General features: G+C 38.3%; 1 protein-coding gene across 3 annotated transcripts in view; it reads left to right on the forward strand.

Annotated features, from left to right (window-relative positions):
• LOC150076650 (uncharacterized) overlaps window positions 1-21,007 on the forward strand; it is a 305,352-nt gene that overhangs the window by 136,990 nt on the left and 147,355 nt on the right. For all 3 annotated transcript variants that reach the window (XM_090386997.1, XM_090386999.1, XM_090386998.1), the window contains exon 2: window positions 6,982-7,062. In XM_090386997.1, the coding sequence (XP_090243123.1) occupies window positions 6,982-7,062 (81 nt within the window). The remainder of the gene's footprint in view (window positions 1-6,981; window positions 7,063-21,007) is intronic.

Here is a 21,007-nt window from a genome sequence, read left to right on the forward strand (position 1 = left end):
ATGGGTAATTGAGCAGATGGGCTGAGCGGTGGCAATTGAAGTTTAATATTGACAAATGTAAAGTACTGCGTATGGGTAGCAGTAACCCCAGAGTAATGTATCAACTGTGTGATACTACGCTCAGGGTGGTAGAGAATGAAAAAGATCTGGGCGTAATTGTGCACTCAGATATTAAGTTTTCTGCGCCGTGCAGACTGGCTGCAAGAGTAGCTCATGGTGTCTTGTCAATGATATACAGCAATTTTTCTAACAGGAATAAGGAGGTGATTATCCCTTTGCATAAGGCAATGGTCAGGCCACACCTTGAGTACTGTACGGAGACCTCATTTTAGGAAGGACGTAGAGCTGCTGGAACGAGTACAGAGAAGGGCAACGAGATTGGTGAATGTAACAAAGGGTTGCTCTTACAAAGAAGGCTTAAGTTTTGAAAATTGCAGTGTCTGGAGACTAGGCACCTGCGAGGTGATTTGATTGAGGTGTATAAGTCCTTGAATGGTTTGAGCAAGCTCGATGCCGATGGGATGCTTCCTCTTGCCCAGATTAGTCGCTTGAGGGGACAAATTCAAATTGAGGAAAGACGGTTGTAGAATCGAAGTGCGGAAATTTGACTTTAGCCAGTGGTGGTTGATTGTTGGAATAAACTTCTATCTGTCGTTGTAGAAGTTATTATTATTAAATCCGTTTATTATTATAGCAAGTGATTGCTTTTACACAGCCTACCGGCTGTGTAAAAGGTGGGTTTGTTCAGGGTATCTTGATTTTATATATAATTTGAGGGCATCTGCAAATGATGAGAAATCAAGTGTACCTTGAGAGGAAAGGTTCCAAGGGCCACGGCAAACAACGAACCGGACAGGACACCTTCATGCGGTACTCTCCGCGTTATAACACCCTTCTTTTGGAGGGATTTATGGCTGATGATGAGTTGTCTTGGCGTAAGGATGGGGTTGATGGTTTTTAAGAGGCTTCCTGTAATGCCAAAGTATTTTTCCAGAATGTAGATGAAAACGGGAATTGAGAGCTTATCATAAGCAGATGAAATATCCAGGAAGATGACGTCCAGTTGAGATTTACTGTTGAGAGAAGTTTGAATTTTAAATAGGGTGTCTAGTAGGTTTGTATATGTAGATCTTTTGGGGATCACGGTATAAAGATGTTTAGGTCTATGAGAAGCATTGGTCGATCAGTGCTGATGAGATAGATTTTTCAAACACTTAATAGAGAGCAGCCCGCTGAGATTGGTCTGAAGTCCTTAGGGTTTCTTCTTTTGGGTTGTACACTGTAATGATTCCACATTGTAGGGATTGATTCGGAATTTAATATCTGATTAAATATTGATAGTAGCGGCTCCACAATGAAGGCACTGCACACTTTAACCGTGAATAGAGGAAAACCGTCAGGACCAATTGTAGTTTTATTGGGAAGTTGACAGCTTAAATAAGTTCAAGGCAGAACTAGACAAACATTTGGAGTTTCGTGGCTATTAACCCTAGACATAGGGTTAGTAGCCACGAAATGGAATTATTAAACCTCAAGAAGTCCTGGTCGGATGCAATATCTAAAATGTAATTTGTTTACATGTTGAAAACGAACCTCGTAGTACCTGTATGATTATGTCACAATCTGCAAATAGCAATATTATTTCAATTTTCCCAACAGCAAAAAAATAAAAAAAACCTAGTTATTCTCTTCCCTCAAAAAATCGCGGCGGGAATGAAGTCATAGAAAGCTCAATCAGCGTCCGTCATCGTGCGCTATCCGCTCTTCTCAAACGGCCTCCTGCAATTGGCCCAGGGGGCCTCGTGTCACTTTTCTTGTTAAATCCATGCCACGTTGTGTTGAAGTAGTGATTCGGGCCAACGGCGGTTCATGGTCCTAATAAAGTAGATAGGTACTGTACGTTAAGTATTTCTGAAGAAACCATAAAATTACTTACTGGCTATCTCGAGCAAGCTTTTAGCAGTTATTTATTAGCATCGGTTTTTAGTAGCGTGCTTGTCTGTCGGCACCTCCGTAGCCAGGTGGGCAGGAGCAGCAGTGCGTAGCACACGCTTCTTGATTAGACCGGGGTTCGAGTCCGTGACCACGAAATAAGGAGGATGCGGAAAAGTCAGGGAATGACCGCATATCCCAGGAGCAATTATGGCCTTAGTTGCTAATGCTCCTAAAAACTAACCAACAGCCTGTCTAAAAAAAAAAAAAAAACTAAAGTTTTGATGCACACAAGCCATATGAATTGTAAATATTTCTACAACAGAGCACCATTACATGTCTTTCTATGTAATGCAACGCATTGTACTTACCGTGCCATCCATTGTGCATTTGGAAAGAATTGGGTTCGATTTTTCTGATTGAACAATGAGCTTGAGACCTTTCAAGTAGTAGCTGAATCAGCTGGTGTAGAGCTTGCGTGGAATTTTCAGCGGAATTTCTCATGAAACCAGCCTTAGAATACAACTAACTTTACTTATCCAAAAAACGAATTTCATAGCCTAAGTTGCCTTATTATAAATAATCCAGTCCCTTTGTTTATACTCTTAATGGAAGCTGAGGTTGCAAGGAATTCTGGGTAAAGGAATGACTATAGCCATTCAAATGTACACTTCTGCTTCCGAAATAACTATTGAAAAATGCTGATCCATCTCCTAAATTAACGATATATATGAACCTAGACCTTTGACAGTTTCGCCCTTCCGACCTTGTGCCCAAAATGGTAACTTGGTCGCCCACCCTTCTTTCGACATTGCCTTGTTTCTGTATGCTCTTTCCCTTTTCAGTGTTCCACTGACTACAAATCACGGACAATGTTTCTTTAAGAATATTTATTTAAGGAGATGCAGGAAAAAAAAAAATAAATAAATAAAAATACGACAGACTTGTCAGGCAACGCGTAAATTAGCTTATTCCTCATGTAATGTTTGTCACTTAACATTTCAACCCGGGCAGCAGTATGGTATCATTGTCTCTGACGCTCACAATAGATCTTTCATCTCGACTGCCTAATTATGCTAATTGTGTTGCATTTAAATGTGATAGTAATGATCAATCTTGACATACTTACTGGTCAACTATCATTAAAACTATGGGGCAGAAATGACTTTGAACTTCGAAGATGTCTTCAAACGGACGTAATTATGTAGGCAGAGCATGTTCATGTGGTGGGTCTAAATGGTCGCCACGAAAGAAAACTTGCAAGCATAAGTTGTAAGGCGGCACAAACTATTTGAACGGTAGTGAGGTTCAAAGAAACTTGAGGTGGAGTCAATGGTCTTGGAACAAGAACGATTGATGGCGTCGTTAGCAGTATAGTGTGGGAAGACTTTGATACCGACGGCCTAAATGACCCCCCGTAAAACTTAAGAGTGGCTCACAAGTATTACAGCGTCTAAAATGTTCATTGTGATTTCCATCAACGATCCAGGTGACTGTGCCAGTGGGGTGGTCCCACTGGTTTCTTCCAAATGGAATGAAACTGCCCACCAATTATGAACACCTAATACAGTCACATCAAAGCCAGCTGAACCGATGACCCCGTTTATGAACTCTTCATTGTAATGTGCCCTTCAACAATTTGTTCGTGAGGCTACAGATAATGAGAGAGGACAAGTCACAGTTGCTGTCAGTAACTGCACACACTGACGGGAACTACAACTGTAGTTTGTTAAACGCGCTCAGCCAAAAATTTGCTTTTTGTCGGTAAAAGTTCCGATCTCCTGTAATGCATAGTAAAGAAGATATCGACAAAATAAAATAAATAAATAAATCGAATAGTGGACATTTTTTAATGTCTGAAAATGATTTGCATTATATACCCTTCAATAGCTTTTTTTTACCTATGAACTAAGCGACCAGCCATTTTTTTTTTTTTTTTTTTTTTTTTTTTTTGCAGCTCACTGCCTGTCATCCAATACTTTTAGTCATGTAGTGTATTTTATATATGTGGCTACTCAATTCATATGAACGATGTTTTGGATGTTCCATTTGGAAAACCTGGGTCTCATTTGCATATAAAGTATTCGAACTGTAGAGCTTGTTCTGCCTCCCTCCCCCACACAATTTTTAGCAGCCACTTAGTTTTTTTGTGTTTTTTTTTTTTTTTTTTATTTCAATAGTGTGTACAGTAGTGGTGTATAGAAAGCAGTTTTCCACGTGTGCAGTGGCTAAATATCGCTAGTATTTGGCCACCCAAAAAAAAAAAAAAAAAATTAGTTTACTGAAGCTTACCAACCTTTAATTAGTTCATAATGGTGATGACGCTGTTACAGCCCTCTTTATTCAAAAAAGATTAATTGGTGCAAAACAGACTGTACAGTATTATTACTACTATTATTTAACAACAACAAAAAAAAAAAGAAAACCTCCTTTTTTGGGTTTTTTTTTTTTTTTTTTTTCCTTCCCGCTCCGTGAGGAGTACTGGCACCAAGTACTTGGGGTGGTTGGTTGCGTCCGGTTACTGTTATTATTACTGTTGGTTGAGGAACTCGGACCATCTTACAGATGCCCAGAATTGCGGCTTTCTGAAGTTAAATGTAAGTGTTCTCTGGAAAGCCTATTACTGCTAGGTATTTTCTGGATGCGCTTTGGCACCCTGCCGGTGGTTGATACGGTGATTGGGCTGGTCATTACATGTGCCACATTTCTTAGACTTTCTGTCTTAGGTCTGAGTACTTCCTGGTCTTTTCCTCGTAGATTTTCTGGAGGTTGTTGGTGTTGGGCACCGATATGTCGATCAGGTAGGTAGCCCTTTCCTTCTTGTCGATGCCTGCTCTGTTGTGTGGAATCGTCTTGTCCGCTGTTATGGCACGGTCCCAGTATAGTTTGTGAGTAGGGTCTCTAGTACGGCCTAGAATTCATACTTGTAATACGGTACACTTTCTTTGATCGAGGTTGAGTGTTGTGTGCCGTTTGTCTATCTTTCTTATGATTTGGTAGATTTGTGTTGTGCTTTCCTAGAAGTAATCCCGCGGGTTCTTACTCCTCTTGTTCAGTGAGGTCAGTCAGTTTCCTCCCTCCTTTCCGGGCTATGGTCAGTCTCTTGATGGTCGACTTCGGGTGGCGTTGGCGGTTGTTCGTCATCATTATTCTGATCAATCTCATAATCTCCTCCAACTCGGTGTTGGTCACCAATCTGTGATCCCGTAGGAATATGTTAATACTGAGACTTCGTTGCCTGGGACCATATTCCACCATTCAGCTTTGATTTTAGCAGGCTTCTCAGTCTCTGGTATTTCTCAATCAGGCGGGCCTTGATCGCGTTGTGTTCTAACTGGTGAGCCTGCATCATCCCCAGATATTTGTAGGTCTCTCATTCTGTCACGGCTTTAATCTCCTCACTGGTCTTCAGATGGTAGTTTCGTCTTGCCGGATTCCTTGATGCAGTCCATGGGTTTTGCGTTTGTCTAGGCCAGCTTGCATCCTGTTGTCAGTGTTGGACTCTTCGTGAGCCATAGTAACCGTTGGAGTTGATTCTCTGTTGTCGCATAGAGTTTGATTTAATCCATGTCCATCAGGTGAGAACAGGTGCACAGTTACTAAGATAGGATATACTAAGAGAAGGGAGATTCTCCCTTCCCTTCTCTAAGTACATCCGTACTTGCTGTTATTGAACGTGGTGGATAGTTGGTTGAGTGCGCGACAGAACCATAGTGGGCTCAGGGCATCTCCCTGGAAGATTCTTCTTCCGATGGGGATCGGTCTGGTCGTGATGTTCTCGACCTTGATGGTGGTTCTCCATTTTGCCACTGTTGCTTCTATAAGTATGCCAGTGTCGTGTTGACTTTATAGATCTTCAGTGTCTCAGACAGCTATGGAGAACGGAGTGGAAGACCTTGCGGTAGTCTTTGTAGGCTATGTGATGGCACTAACATGACAGTTTCTAATTTACTTAAGGAATTATAAGTTGATTGATCCTTGTGAATATGTAAATTACCACAGAGAACATTTGGGCAAGCATTTGGTCACAGCGACTGAAATACATCCAGCCCTTGACTGAAAAGGGACTTTCTTAATCCTACCCAAGGATGACTCTTTGCTGTTCTTTTTCCTGATCTCTGGGCCATTTGGGAATGGAAACTGCTTTTGTTAACAGCATGAATATATGAATTTCCTGAATTTTTTTTTTTTACACACACACGTATACAGTGCTCCTCTGTAATGCGCTTGCCATATAGATCCCGACAAATTTTGCAATTAAAACTACTGAAAGAAGCACTGAAGAACACAATTTACTGAGATATACACGTCAATCAATTCCGCTGTGGGACAGGAGAAAATTAACTGTGATGATTAGCTTATAAAGAAAAGTAGTATTCTCCTGGCAGACTTTCAGTAGGCGTGCTGCAGCACGTTTGCATCTTAAGAGGAAAAATGATTTCTACTAGAGAAGATGCCTTTCTGTCTCTATAAAACTGTATGCAATCCCAACCTGAATTGGTGGATACTTTTATAAACTCTAAATAGGTATAGGAGACGATATCGTGGTTGGTGATGGAATGTGACCTTTCTGTAAATAATTATATATATTTTCTTGTGTCATTTGTAACCCTTTACCTGAATATATAAGCGCATCATTTTCTGTAAATTTTGCATGTATGAATCTATATAGACCAAGTACTGGCCCAAATGTACTCTTTGGTAATTTACATATTCTAAAGGCAAGGAGGGGGCATGATGTAAATTAAAATGCGTCCATCTCATCACTGAGATGGATGGTCACAGCGGCTGATATACAGGTTGTGTAGGGGAAACCTTATGGTTAAATAAGCAGATTATAATAAATAATAATTCAGTGGAAATAAATATACATTTGTACATGTATACTGAGTTCAGTTTAAATTTTAAAATTATCTAAATATCGGCTTTTCTCTTGTCGAATTTTCCTATAGTCGGAAGTTATTTTTAATGTTGTCCTAAACATGCCCCGGCTTTATCTTCTTCAACTATTGTATTTAACAATGTTTCATCTTTTCTTTTTCTTTCTAGGCGACGAGAAAAGTCTCGACATGTGGTTATCTTTTTGTCGCCCCGGATTGGGACTTTTCTGTTTCTATTAACAGAACAAAGGTAACTTTTTTTTATGCTTATAAAGATTTGAATGTTTGGTTTTTTATTAAATAAAAAATAAAAATTTCAAGTTTTACGATGACATATTGATGTCATCTAAATTTGTCAGAATATTTTGTTTTTAATCTTATTACAGTTGTATTGCTGTAAGCTCGAACTCTATTAGATTTCGGATAATTTACTGTGCCCATTGTTTTGGTTTCAATTAGGGAGACTTTGCTATAAGAAGTCTGCTAGTGTTGGGACTCATTTTTTGTCAGGCTGCAGCACTTTATTTCATATTGGAGTTACCCGAGAGAACAAACCCATCTACCCATGTACATTATGTCTGTAAAATCCAGATTTTTCTGGACCTAAAAACCGGGAAAACAACCTGATATCCTCGCTTGAGACCAACTAACTTAGTGACGGCGTGGAAAAAAGCCCATAAAAGTTCTGGGTTCGAGTCCCTTTAATGACGGGATTCGAATCCAAACTGTAACCACCGTGCTACCAGGATGACAGGCGATTGCACTAGCTCGAATGTCATTATTGGACTTGTTTGCTGACCTTCCTATCAGTACTGCATGAAAGTGCAGGGTGTTGACTGGTCATGTCAGTGGAGTGAAGTGAAGTGAGCCATCAGGACCCAGAATTTTCTTGGCATCGAGATTATTCAGAATTCTGACCTTCTTTTGAAGGAAGGAAGATTCAATACAAGAGTCAGCAGAAAAGTAGGATGCTAGTATGTTTACTATCTTTAGCTGCGGAAACACTAGACGCCTCAATTTTTAACAAAGTGGGAGTGTCGATGGACAAAAGTTGGGACCAGTAGCTTTGGCAAGAGATCAGAATGCTCGACTACCATTACCAACTAACGAATGCGACCCAGAATGAATTTTCTACTGGGATTTAATGGAATGACGAAATGTCGATTACTGTTTTCAGTGAACCAAAAAGTTTGAAGAGGAGAGAATGGACCCACTGATTATGCGTAGTCGAAACATCCGTCAAGTTCCAAAACAGACGAAACTTGGGAAGCATAAATAAATATTAAGTGATGTTTGATAGAAGGATAGTTGCTGAGGTAATTTCGAGCAGAAATTCCTATTACGTTGATCGTAAATGAAGATAATGTGTATACCAAGATGGTCCTAAAGAACAAGAGTAACAAATAGAAGGAGGCCAAGGCTCCAAATTTGTTCACCTGTCAGAACAATGTTGTTTTCATGACTGGAAACAATGAAAAGAACTCATTTTGCATGATCCAGAGAGCCGTGATTCAAAGCCTGTGAGAAAGTGACTTACAACTGCTTTGAAGCACGGCAGCGACATTAACAATTGCATAAATGCTCACAAGAGGATTACTTTTAAAACGACTACAAAACTTAATTAGTAAATTTTTACGACATTTATATTGATTTACTTTTGGAATAAATGAACATATTGATTGGCAACAAATATTTGGATTGTAGATATAGTGTAACCGTCATCTGTTGGCCCTTGGTGAAATAATATATATCCATTTCTGGCTATACAACAAATATACCATCTGTGATATATAAGATGCATCAATCGAAACAGCGTTCCTCGAGGACTACTTGTATTGTATTGCAGCAACAGACAATCAGTGCAAACGAAATGAAAATGTCACGTGATATGTAGAAATCAAACAGCTTGGTTTTTGTGGTTTATCAGTGAGAATATTTCTGTAAAACTGTTCAGCTTATAGAGATCCTTTAGCTTTATTTATATTATTTTTATATTAAGCAAGTTTCATTAAAAAGGTACAAAAGGAATAAAAATTGTGCTGAGAGTCTGTATTTTAAACACGCAGTAATAAGCTGGAGATAATATTCTTGGACATAAGCCAAGCGAATGTAAACATCCAAATCCAACTGCTAATTACCATCCCCAACAGGCTGTGGAATTATTGGAACTGCCCAATTCATATTCAGGAAGTTTCGTGACTGGTAGACCATTAAAGCTTCTCCCGGAGATTACAATATGGAAATTTGCCTAAAGAAGGGATTGTTACAAGGCGAAGTCTTGCCAGCAACACTTTTTGCTGAAGGTCTGTATCTTTCGGTATCATGCTCTAACATCAAAAAATAAGCAGAAGTATCAGCTTGAAATCATCCTAAACAGCTTACTCATTGAAAAGGTGAAGTTCCATAATGACAGGAATTATATGGGATGAGTACCTCTACTTCCCCAAATATTTTTATCTTCTTTCTTATAAGGAAAATCTACAGTTTGAATTGTAAAGGAAGAACTTTACGATACTAATTGAAGTTGAGGATATCAAGCTGATTGAAGAATACATTTCGAGATATACAACTCCTACAGCTTTTTCACTAGCCAGATTTTGTCATTTGTCCCTGATCCACCTTCAGAAATATCTGTTTGGAATACCGTATAATGAATGGTTTAATAATATATTGGGGAACTCCCTAACAGTAGCGTTAAGGGAAAATAAACATTTTCATATGGTTGTGAGTGGGGGGGGGGGGAATCCCAAGCTCATACTGCAAGTATATTTCGTTTGTTGATTCTCCATTTTTCTCTGGTTCTTTTGCCTATTTTAGCGACGAGAAACAGTTTCCGGGAGAAAAAACCATATTACCTTCGCCAAAATTGACTAAATCTGCCACGACGTGAAAAAGTCCACAAAAATTCTTCTCTGACGGGATTCGAACCTAGGCCGCATGGTGTAGAAGGATAATAATAATACAAGGCTTGGACACTCTGGAGGGTATTGTTGAAGAGCACAATATCAATGTACAAGATCTCTTACAGCTAATATGGGCGCTCTGCTCTATGTATAATTTTTTTAAAACATAGTTCTAAACTCCCAAGTGGGGGGATACTAATAATATATAACTTTAATATAAATATTTATAATTAAACAAACTTGATAATTATAACTGAATATCATAAAATTTAAAAAAATTAAAATAATTTTTAGAAAATAAATGTACAATTTTCTTTTTATAGACCCTTAAATATTTTGAACGTGTAGTTCTAAACACTGAAAGGGGTTGGCAAAGGTGGGGGGGGCTGCTATTTGCTTTGTTTCCTTCATAACAATCATAGTATTGTACTTACTGCCTATAAAAATAAAATGTCGGGTTTTTAAATCCTTGCTAATGTGCTCTTTAATTAAAAAAAGAACCCTGCTATAGGGATAATAATATTTGATATCCTGGTTGCAAGCCTTTTTTTTTTTTTAACAACACAGGTTTATTCATAATAATTAATCGTTACCAACTATATATTTAAAAAGAACTTTTTTTTTAATGCGATAATTTGAATATTCCTTGTAAGGAAAGTACATGTAGTCGGAATCTGACCCTGTAATTTAAAATGCTGGTAACGAATAATCATACTGTACATTTTTGCATTTATTAGAAAAAAATTAAAAGCTAACGTAGTCTGCACGAATGAGTTGCGTGTATGTAATTGCTATGTTACACTCAGAAAATATCAGTCAATCACGAAACAAACTTCATAAGAGCAAGCTGATATTCTAAATCTCAAATCGTGCACAACCAATAGATGGAAACAAAGCGGTCATATTTCAGTGATGGAGAATTAGAAGGAAAGAAAAATATGAATGTAGGGGATTATAATCGCTTACCTTATCAACGATATATTGGAGATGAAGATAATATGACGCAGTGTTAAGCATAGATATCAGGCTGAAAAATATGTGATTTAATTTCGTAATTTTGATTTTAGTACAGACATAGATGGCGCCATAATCGGAATATCTTTGGAAAGAAACGAAAATAATTTCGCCACAATTTAAATAAAATTATAAATTAATTAATTTTAATTTTATTTAAAATATTGTATATATAATGAACATTGAATTTTCATCAAAAAATAATGTGTTTACCAGTCTCGTTGATATTAGGGTTAGGTCATTGTAATTAGATGACGATTATTGTTATATATATATTCTTTTCTTGTTTCAGGAAACCTAGATCAGAAATGAGTCCGGTTTTTTTTTTCTAATATCTTGATATCTTTGCTGAAGTGTCTGTAATGACATTCTCTTCAGTCCATGTAATTGACCTCTTGGGTTTCACAACTTTATCGCTCACTGTCTTTATTAACCGGTTCTCGACAACATGCATTGAAATGTTTCGCTCTATCAACGGTGTCCAATCTTTCAGAGTGGCGACCTGCGTATAATTTTGTTTGACAGTAATAATATCTCTTAATTACTTAGCGAATTGCAAAGTGTGGTTGTCAGAACATCCTATTCCAGCAACACCCATAATGTTACTAATCAATTGATTTTTCTCTTTTTGATTTGTTTGCGTTAAAAGATACGCATGGGCATTTAATGAAATTTTGAAATTTTCATGCCTACTTCTGTGGTAATTAAAAAAAAATGCCATTCGGAAATCTTTCACCTTTCAAGCCTAGTTCCTCGCTGTTTTGTAGCAGTACTCAATCACACGTCGTATTATGTGAATGAAAAAGCTGTTTAGTTTCGTCTTACTAAACTTGAAACGTAGTTTTTCCCCCTACTTTCCCACCACCTCGTATTTCATTGCGGTATTTTCGTGTAACTCGTGATTACAGATTGGCTGTCTTAATACAGGCTGCAAAGCTGTGATTTCAGGATTCTCCGCGACCGTGCCCTTTTTTGTCTGGAGGCTGCTGGCCTTGTAATTCTACTGACATTCGACAGGGTTATTGCTCCGAAGTCCTTGTCCTGATCACTAGGTTCCGCACACACCTTCCTGAAGGCATTTATTTACCTCCAGAAATAATACTTGGAGGCCTCTCTACGGCAAGGCTGGTGTAGTCTATTAGAAGAACTAATGGCAGCACTAGTTTTCGAACACAAGGAAAATATGAAAGAAATTGGCTCTTGTCAAATCATCGAAGGTCGTTAGGATTGCGTTAGTTGATAATGGACACATCTGTGTGAATTTGTTTAGCCACTCTACTGGATATGTTTAAGTTGTGCTCAAATCGATTACGTTGAACGATTTTAGACGCGAGCGTGAATTTAAATTTGGTCACATGATATTGGCTCCATGTCCGGCATGTTATGCAGAGTGCATTAAACACCCATTAGTCCAGATTAAAAAAATCTGCGTTATTGTCCAGGAGTAATAAAACTGTGGATTTTCGACCAGGTTTTGATATGAATTTTAATGAGTTACTTGTTTGTTTACTAGAATTGTTTCTCAACAATGCCGCACTGACCAGGCGCGAGGCGCATGGCGCCTCCGTAGCCAGGTGGGAAGGAGCAGCAATGCGTAGCACATGCTTCTTGATTAGACCGGGGTTCGAGCCCGTCACCACCAAATATGGAGGATGCGGAAAGGTCAGGGAATGACCACCGCATATCCCGGAGCAATATGGCCTTAGTTGCTAATGCTCCTAAAAACCAAAAAAAAAAAACAAACAAAAACAGCGAGGCGCATATGTACACGTGCTTTGAGTGACCGAGATACAAGCCCGTGACCGCTAATTACGGTGCTGTTCCTTGTCTTCTCTGTATCTTGTGAACTCCTCTGACCGTGTGGTCTTCTCGGAGTATAAACAGAAAACTTATTTACTGTATTTATTTTTTTTATTCTGTGAGAACTTCAGTGTTATCTTTTATTTGTGGAATTGCCGAGGTAAGAAAGATTGTAAACTTTCAAAATGGAGAAGAGACGGGATCTCGTTATATCGAAATTTTATATGTAGATTTTATGTAGACCTACATCAAAGCACGTGCACATAATGAACTTACATTCATGGAAGTCGATCTCGTATGTGGAGTGCCTGTCAACTTAACATGTGATTGGCCTTCCAGGGGGGGGGGCTAGTCGATGCTTTGTCCGTGAACTTTGGCAGCGTGCTACCTCGTCTGTCGTTAACAGCTTGGTACTTCTGAATATTATACTGTACATAGTTAAACTGTTGCAAAGTTGAAGACCTTAGTCGATGGAGCCGATCGTTTGGGGTTGGATTTCATTTATTTTAGTGTGCGTGCCCACAGAGAACACGCCTACGGTAGATCTCAACGCCACTTGATACCATGTCAATAACTTAACCAGTTGTGTCAGTTTATTCCTCGTGCAAGAATTGAAATCATATTCCCCATCTCCCCCAACCCAAATAGTTTTAAATGGTTAATAAACATATTTAATGATTGTTTATATAATTCCGGCAGTTAAAATTTTAATATTGATTCTTTTGTCGTTTGGGTGTTGTTCATAAGTCCGAAATTCTCCTTTCGACCTATAGTTAATTAAAACTTCTGTTTCTTAATTTAAGACATTTCAATAATTTTCACTGTATTTCATCACCGCACACCTAAACTTTAGAGACTTGGCTAGTTTTGTTTGTTGGGATTTAGTTTTTATGATGGCATCGTACGTTTGGTCATAGTATTTCATTCGAAAAGCATGAAATACTGTTTTGCACAAAGTTCAATTCAAAACACGCATTTAACCAGTGTTGTTGATTAAATACTGTTTTTGGTTTCAAGTTTTTAGATTCCATAGTATTTAAATTTTTAGGTAATAACGAGAGAAAGGTTTAGTATTTTGTGGAAATTAATAATTTTGTGTGAATTTATAATTAGGATTTTGTGTTACCATTCATGTATGTATATAACAACAGTACAGTGTTTAGTGTAAGTGGGCTTTCCTGTACTGTGTGACTAATAATATATTCAGAATTAAGTGCTTGCATGCACTTTTTAATATTTTTCAGTTTATTTATATGGTATTACATTTCATTTTAATGAATTTTGTGTTTCTATGCAATGTATTTGCTGCACACAGTCCTAAAGGACTAGAAAAAAAAACCATGTACGCCTTAGCATATTTATTCGGGAATGGAGATTGAGATAATAAAGAAAATCCTGGGTAGAGAAGTTGTCGCAATAATTTGGATTTTTTTTTTTTTTAAGAAATTGATTTGTCATTTGTTTAAGTAATGGCACTAAACAAATAGTAATCAAATGATGCCAAATATAAATACCCCTTGGAGGAAGGAGTGCCATGGTGTGACACTACTACTTTTGTGGCTTAGCTTGAACAGAGGTTGTTGGTTGTAATGCTGAGAATTATCACGGCCACGATATACGTTGACATTTTGGACAATCTCCACTGTTGTATAGAAATATTTTCTGTAATGTTCTTTTGAAGCCAGGCTAGCTTCAAAAGAACATCACAGAATTAGTTTGTCCACGACAGTCATGACTGAATCTCGTAGAAATCTTTTGGCTGGAGGATTAGTTTGGTTGTACAAGATTTGCCATGGTTCGGAAACACGAGACGCCAGCTTATCCTCATCTATCGCCTTGCATGTTTTTCGGGAAGAAAAATCCTGGTTTCTGAAGAAGAATAACCATGTAACTCTCGCCCAAGATCAACTAAACTCAGCCACACCATGGCTTGGTCGAGAAATAGTTCAAAGTTTAAAGAAATATTTTGGGTAAAAAATAGCTCAAAGTTCAGAAGTACTTCCTGATAGGAAACACACACACACACACACACACACACACACACACACACAGAATTTACTCCGTCTATCGCGAGGCTAAATGCTGTATCAGGCATGATGCTGTATAAGCTTGCTTTCTTGCATCATATGCCTCAACTAATGCTAAATGCTAATGTTTATCGCCACTTCCTTCAATTGTACAACTGAAGATTCTTTGAAGGAGTGGGTGAATTCTTTGTTCATAATTTTATATAACTTTATTTATTGTATAACTGTGTTATACTTTGTTTTGACTTCCCTATGTTTAATTTATTAATGTTCTCTGTTTATTATTATATTGTATCATCTCTGTTAACCCCTGGCCTGATGGCCATGAAGGGCAATATTGCAATATATCGATTGTATTATTATTCTTATTATTGCAATAAAGATGTCTCATTATTGAAATGTGTGAAAAAATATAAACTTATTTGCATATAGGTAGGCATCATCGACATAACACCATATTGCGCTGTATATATTATGTCTGTATATAAATTCTTGGAGGCATGCAACCATCGCCTGAGACCGATTAATTCAGCCACGTTAATAAAAGTCCGTAAAAATTCCTCTCGTGGAAAAGATCCGGAAGTCGAACCCGGGCCTATACCACCCGATGTAGGATGAAATTGGCATGTTTCACTTTTAGTCGTTTACCTTTGTAAAACTGGTCAAAATTATTTCCAGAATGATCCCCGCTTCCATTAAATACTACTATACTAGTGGTTGAATGCGTCGGAGAATATATCTTATGTGTTCCATGAATTTTTTTTTTTGTGTTCCATGCAGGGGCGTTCCTAGGGTATGTGGAGCCCGGGTGCAAATCGCAATTTTGCGCCCGGGTGCCAATTGAAATCTGGTTCCCCCATTTAAAATTTTCTTCATATATGTATGTAAGTTTCAGTTTTTCAAGTGCCCCTTGAACGTTGGAGCCAGGGTGACTGCACCCCTTCACCCCCGGAACGACTTGCCCCTGGTTCCATGAATGACCTTGTCCCGCATGAGCCAAGAACTGCAGAGAAGCCAAGAAGTACAGTAGTTCTGTACTTGTGACAGGGGTGAGTTTTTTAAAAAATATGATTTCAATCCAGACGACCAAAATCGGAAAACCCTGGATATTTTAGAAAGAAAAAAAAAAAAAAATCGCCTGGTTAACGAATCTTATTTCCAGTCTGGCAGCAGGACCCTGGTACGATCAGGGGCAGCATGAATCAGTGGGCCCATCATGCCAAGAAGCAAGACTGCTACTAATGGTGGAAGTGCGGTAGTGTAAGGTTTTAGGCGCATCAGAAAATATGGTCATATTAGCGCCGTATATACAATAATGTCTGTAAATCTGTGATTGATTCGCTGTTTGTTTCATTGGATGAAAAACCGAGTTTCCGGGGAGGGAGGAGGGAAATATGCTATTCTTTGCCTGAGACAGAACTTAGCCACGCTGTGAAAAAGCCCTATAAAAATTCCATTCCTGCATCATTGACGACATTCGAACTCGGGTCTTTTTCACCCAGCCTGTGTGGCGCAGTTGATTATACCAGCTGTGCTACCCACGAGGGCCGGAATTGCGATGAGGCGAGGAATGTTTCCTTAACACACATCAGGTCTCCCTGATACCAGTCGATCAACCGGATTTCAACCTGGTTGAGAATCTGAGATGAAGTGGAACAATGTTTGCGGCAGGGATTTGCCGTGACCCAATTTTGAGGCTATATATATATTTCTGGATATATCCTTTTATAAGATTTCCAAGATGAGTAATTAGTTTTTAAATATTTAAATAATAAAGCTCTCAAAAATCTATAGAAGGATGAGGCAATAGTATGGTGAAATATATCGCTGAAAGAAAAGTTTACAGAATCTTTACCAGAACAGAAAGACACTTCATGGTGAGGGGGCCATGTGTCCAGTAAAACTACGACAACATTGCAAACCCTGAATCCGAAACCTTTTTCCTCTTATAGTGTTGATATAGCTCATTCGGAATTTCGGCTTTTTGATCACTTAAAAAAAAAATTGCAGGGACATCAAGTGATTGAAGTGGTGGTGCAAACCTGATTAAGGAGTTTTTCAGAGGCTTAAAAAAAATAATAAAAAATACTTGCACAAAGCAGGAACTCTCGAATTAAAATGGAAAGAACGGGGAGCATGTTTAAATATAATAATGATTGTAATAACAATAAACATTTTCCCATCTATAGGTTATATATAAAAATTCTTTTTATTGACAATCATAAAATTTTGTTATTTTTTGAATGCATTCCTTTTCAGCATTAGATCAAGAGTTGTCTCTAGTATATTTGCTTTCAGGGCAGTGCTAAAGTTAAAATGCATTATCTGATTAGCAAAATTAAGCTATTACTTGAATTCCCTGCTTTATTTTTTAAAGGTCATATAATTCAGCTCCTGCTATTTACACACAAAGCGGTCGTTTACTTGATTAGTATCTGAGAAATGCGGAATTATCTGTTACCAGAGGAAATCATTCAAAGTATTCTGATGATAAATATTGTCTTAGAGATTAGATTTCGCAGGCTGATATCTTTCAGTTTAGAATGCTTCGTACAGAAATAAACAAACAAAAAATGCGAAAGAAGCCTCTGGTAGCACATACCCAACCACTCCCAGTCGTTAAATTGTCCACAATAGGCTGATGATTTCCAGTTCTTAGCCCAAATGATGTTGCTCCATGTTAACGAACACGTATTATGCTTATAAATAGCTTTTCCCCCACCCCGGTTTTTTTTGCGATTCTCTCCACTGTTTTTAAAAATTTGAACAGGTGCAAACATCTAGTGTGTGTAGGAACATCGGAGGCGGCAAGACTGCTTTCGAGTCGTTGAACCTGTCCATTCATTTACAACTTTTTCCCTCACATCCAGCAGAACTGGATAGGAAGCGAAATTTAGAGAAAGCTTTGCCGTTCATGTTGTTTATTTTCAGTGTCAATGTACTGGACCGATATACCTTGAGTGGCCGGAACGCGGACTACTCCCTCTACCCTTAGTAGCCAGAAAAGGCGGGGGTTGTTGATGTCCTCAAGAAACTCTAGGTACTGCGTGCTCATCCAGTTAGGATAGTCCTACTTGATAACCACTGTCTCTGCTATCGTTCTCATAACTTTCAAATGAGCTGGTTCTTGATTGTGTGGGAGGAAGTGAAAGGAAGGGTAAGGGCACCAGTTAATGAGGCTAGCAGAGCCGACACAGGGGCTCTTCTTGAGGCGCCTACACCAAAAATTACGTTCAAGTTTTGTAGGCGTTGTACTTGCTCCATGTGGGTGTTTGATGACTTGATAATGTTAGGATGCAAGATATTCCTCCTCTGCTTCTCTTGATGCTTGAGAAACAGAATTTAGGTAACTTACGCGACAAGTTTACAGGGTACGTGTATACCAGTAATTTTGATTGTTGTTTCGAAAGTACACTTCTGATTTATTTCTCTGTTTAAAAAAAAAAAAAAAAAAAAACCCTTCTGATGATAAATTCAAACAGGATTAAGTCACAAATACATTAACTTAACATAGATATACTCAATAACGTACTAGGAAAATAAATCGGCCCTGGCACTTAAAGTAAACCAGCCCAGCAGTGGTGAATAGCATGACCTTTGGACATGCTATTCATAAATCAACAAACGAGAAATTCTGTGTTGGGTAATTTCTTATCCTCCGTTACATGAAAGGAATCATAAACCTTAAAAATATAAAGTTCGAAACACGTGACCGGAAGAGTATAAACTACAACAATCTTGCATGATCTTCTCGTTGCTAGGGCAACGGCTGTCATCTCCTTGTTCAAAGATAATTTATATATTATGCATTATCAAAACTGCTCTTTAATATATGCTTGTTTGCAATATTGTCCTCAAGTTTTGGTTTTGCATTTACAAAGATAAATCCAAAAGTATTATTTTCCTATTATATTACTAATTGATAAATGACAGATCTATGAGGCTCTATAAGTTCTATGTTATAGAGCATATAACGTATTGGTTGAACACTTCAATGCTGATACTCTCTGTATTTCAAATGAGCATAAAATAATTTAAATGGCTTCTTTACACTCGAAGGGAAAAAAAATTGATGGACCAATGCACTCGGAATCGAAGGTCCAAATGCTCCAAACCCCAACCCTAAAAAACAAGTACAGGTCAATGTTGAAAAAGTCGTGAGTTATGGCAAAATTTGAAAATGTCTGCAATTCGGCACAGACACTATAGGAGAGAGTACATGATAAGAGCCTAGTCAATCAATTCAGCCCTGGAGAGATTGTGCAAGGTTCATGGGGTAGAATTTTTCCTAGCGTAGTTTGTGCTTGTTAACAGGAGAGACAGGGATGGGATACGCTTAAATAGAAGAGGTGCAAGAGTGTTTGTTTGCTGGTGCTATCAGGACAGTATTAGGTGGGTCGGAAAACTGCTAGCTTGGGGGGGGGGAAGATTCTCAGAGTGAAAGATTAACAGTAGTCGCAGGCAGAGGTAAAAGTGATTCTTGCATTACTTCTATCAGAATGAGGCAGTGGCCAGGAGGGCGTGGTGCTGGGGACTGGTGGGAAGTCATCATCATGGAACAAATAAATACATGGGCTGTGTTAGGGTAACTAAGAGTAACATCAGATGCATGTACACTAATGCTAGGAGTATAGTAAATAAATTTGATAAATTTCAAGTGTTGGTCAAGACATCAAAGGCGGATACTGTTGGGATATCAGAGACGTAGTAGTGATCACATAGATATAAGGAATGCAGAATTGGAATTTGGGATTATGGGGAGTACAGAAAGGATAGACAGGGTAGGAAGGGAGGAGGGGGTTATGCTATTAGTTAAGAAACACATAAAATCTAAGGAAGTGCATCCAGTTGACATGGATGGACAGTGCAATGTTCAGTCAGTTTGGTGTGACAAAAGCACTGGGAGAACAACAATGAGAGTAGGAGTGTGTTATAGGCCTAATGAGTGCAACGAACAATTGTAAAGAGAGATAGTGAGCCAGTAAATCAGAATGTCTAATGGGGGATTTTAACTTCCCAGATATCGAGGGGAACTTGTGGGTTGATTACTTGCCTACAATACTTTTGTGGATTTATTCGATGATTGCTTTCTGCAGCTAGAGAGAGTAATACTCTTGACCTAGTTATCAGCAGTGATTATTCATGCATTAAGAATTTGCAGATAAAAGAACCATTGGGTGGCAGTGATCAGTGTACTGATGTGGGATTTACTTAAAGATGTAACTACCATCAGGGGTAAAGGGAAGGGATTTTGCTTTCGTAAAGGTGACTACAATTGTCTCAGACAGTTTTAAATTCTATACGGTGGGACCAATTGATGATGTTACTAACAGCAAATTCTAAATGGGAAGCGTTCGAGGAATTAATCGTGGAAGCTACTAGGCATTTCATACCGATTAAAAAAAAAAAAAAAATACTGTTCAAGGTTTAATCTTAAATGGATGTCAGATGAACTAATGAGACTCGTGGCAGAGAAGAGAAATGCATAGGATGCATATAAATTTTCAGGCGACACAGAAGCCTATGGTAGATATAAGCTAGTCTGTAATAAAGTCACAAAGGAGGTTAGGTAAACGAAGGCAGATTATGAGATTTTACTTATATAAACTCTAGAAGGAAGTGGATGAATTACGGTAGATTGGTCCACTTGATATCGATGGTTCAACAGTTGATGATCCTGCTGCACAGATAGCTGTCAAACTGAATGAGTATTTTGCATCTACATTCACACATGAGGACAGAAGCTTATTAAACTCTAACAAGGAGCTTAATAATTTTGTAATAATTGAGAACAAAGTGGAGGAGAAGTTGTTGAAGTTAAACATAAGAAAGGCACCTGTGGTTGAGGGATCTATCCAGTTATATTAGAGGCGGCAAAGCAAGTAAGCAAACCCTTAGCCATAATTATGACAGCACCTTAGACTCGAGGGAAGTCCCCACGGACTGGAGATGTGCAAATGTATTCTCAATTCACAAACGGGGAATCAAAGGATGACACGAGTAATTACAGACATGTTAGTTTAACTTTTGTTCCGTGAAAAAATAATGGAGTCGCTGGTTAAGAAGCACTGCAGGATCATCTAGACAAGACTGCAGTTATAGTTCAGACATAGCATGGGTTTGTTAAGGGAAAATCTTGTCTGCCCGATTTGATTGAATACTATGGGGTGGTCACAAAGAAACTGGATGAAAAAAATAATTTTGATATCATATACTTGGATTCCAGGAATGATTTCGATACTGTTGCACAAGACTGCTGTACAAACTGGAACGGTATAGCATAAAAGGCAAGTTGCTACAATGGATAAAGGGATGGTTGAGTGGGAGAAAATTAGAGTGGTAATCAAGGGACGCTGCTTTTCGTGTACTAATGTAATTAGTGGAGTCCCCCAGGGTTTGGTGTTGAGCTCACTGGTGTTTATATATATATATATCAATGATATTGATGAAG

This window comes from Mastigoproctus giganteus, chromosome 12 (assembly GCF_048544385.1).
Source record: "Mastigoproctus giganteus isolate SK-2022 chromosome 12, ASM4854438v1, whole genome shotgun sequence".
NCBI classification, from domain to species: domain Eukaryota; kingdom Metazoa; phylum Arthropoda; class Arachnida; order Uropygi; family Thelyphonidae; genus Mastigoproctus; species Mastigoproctus giganteus.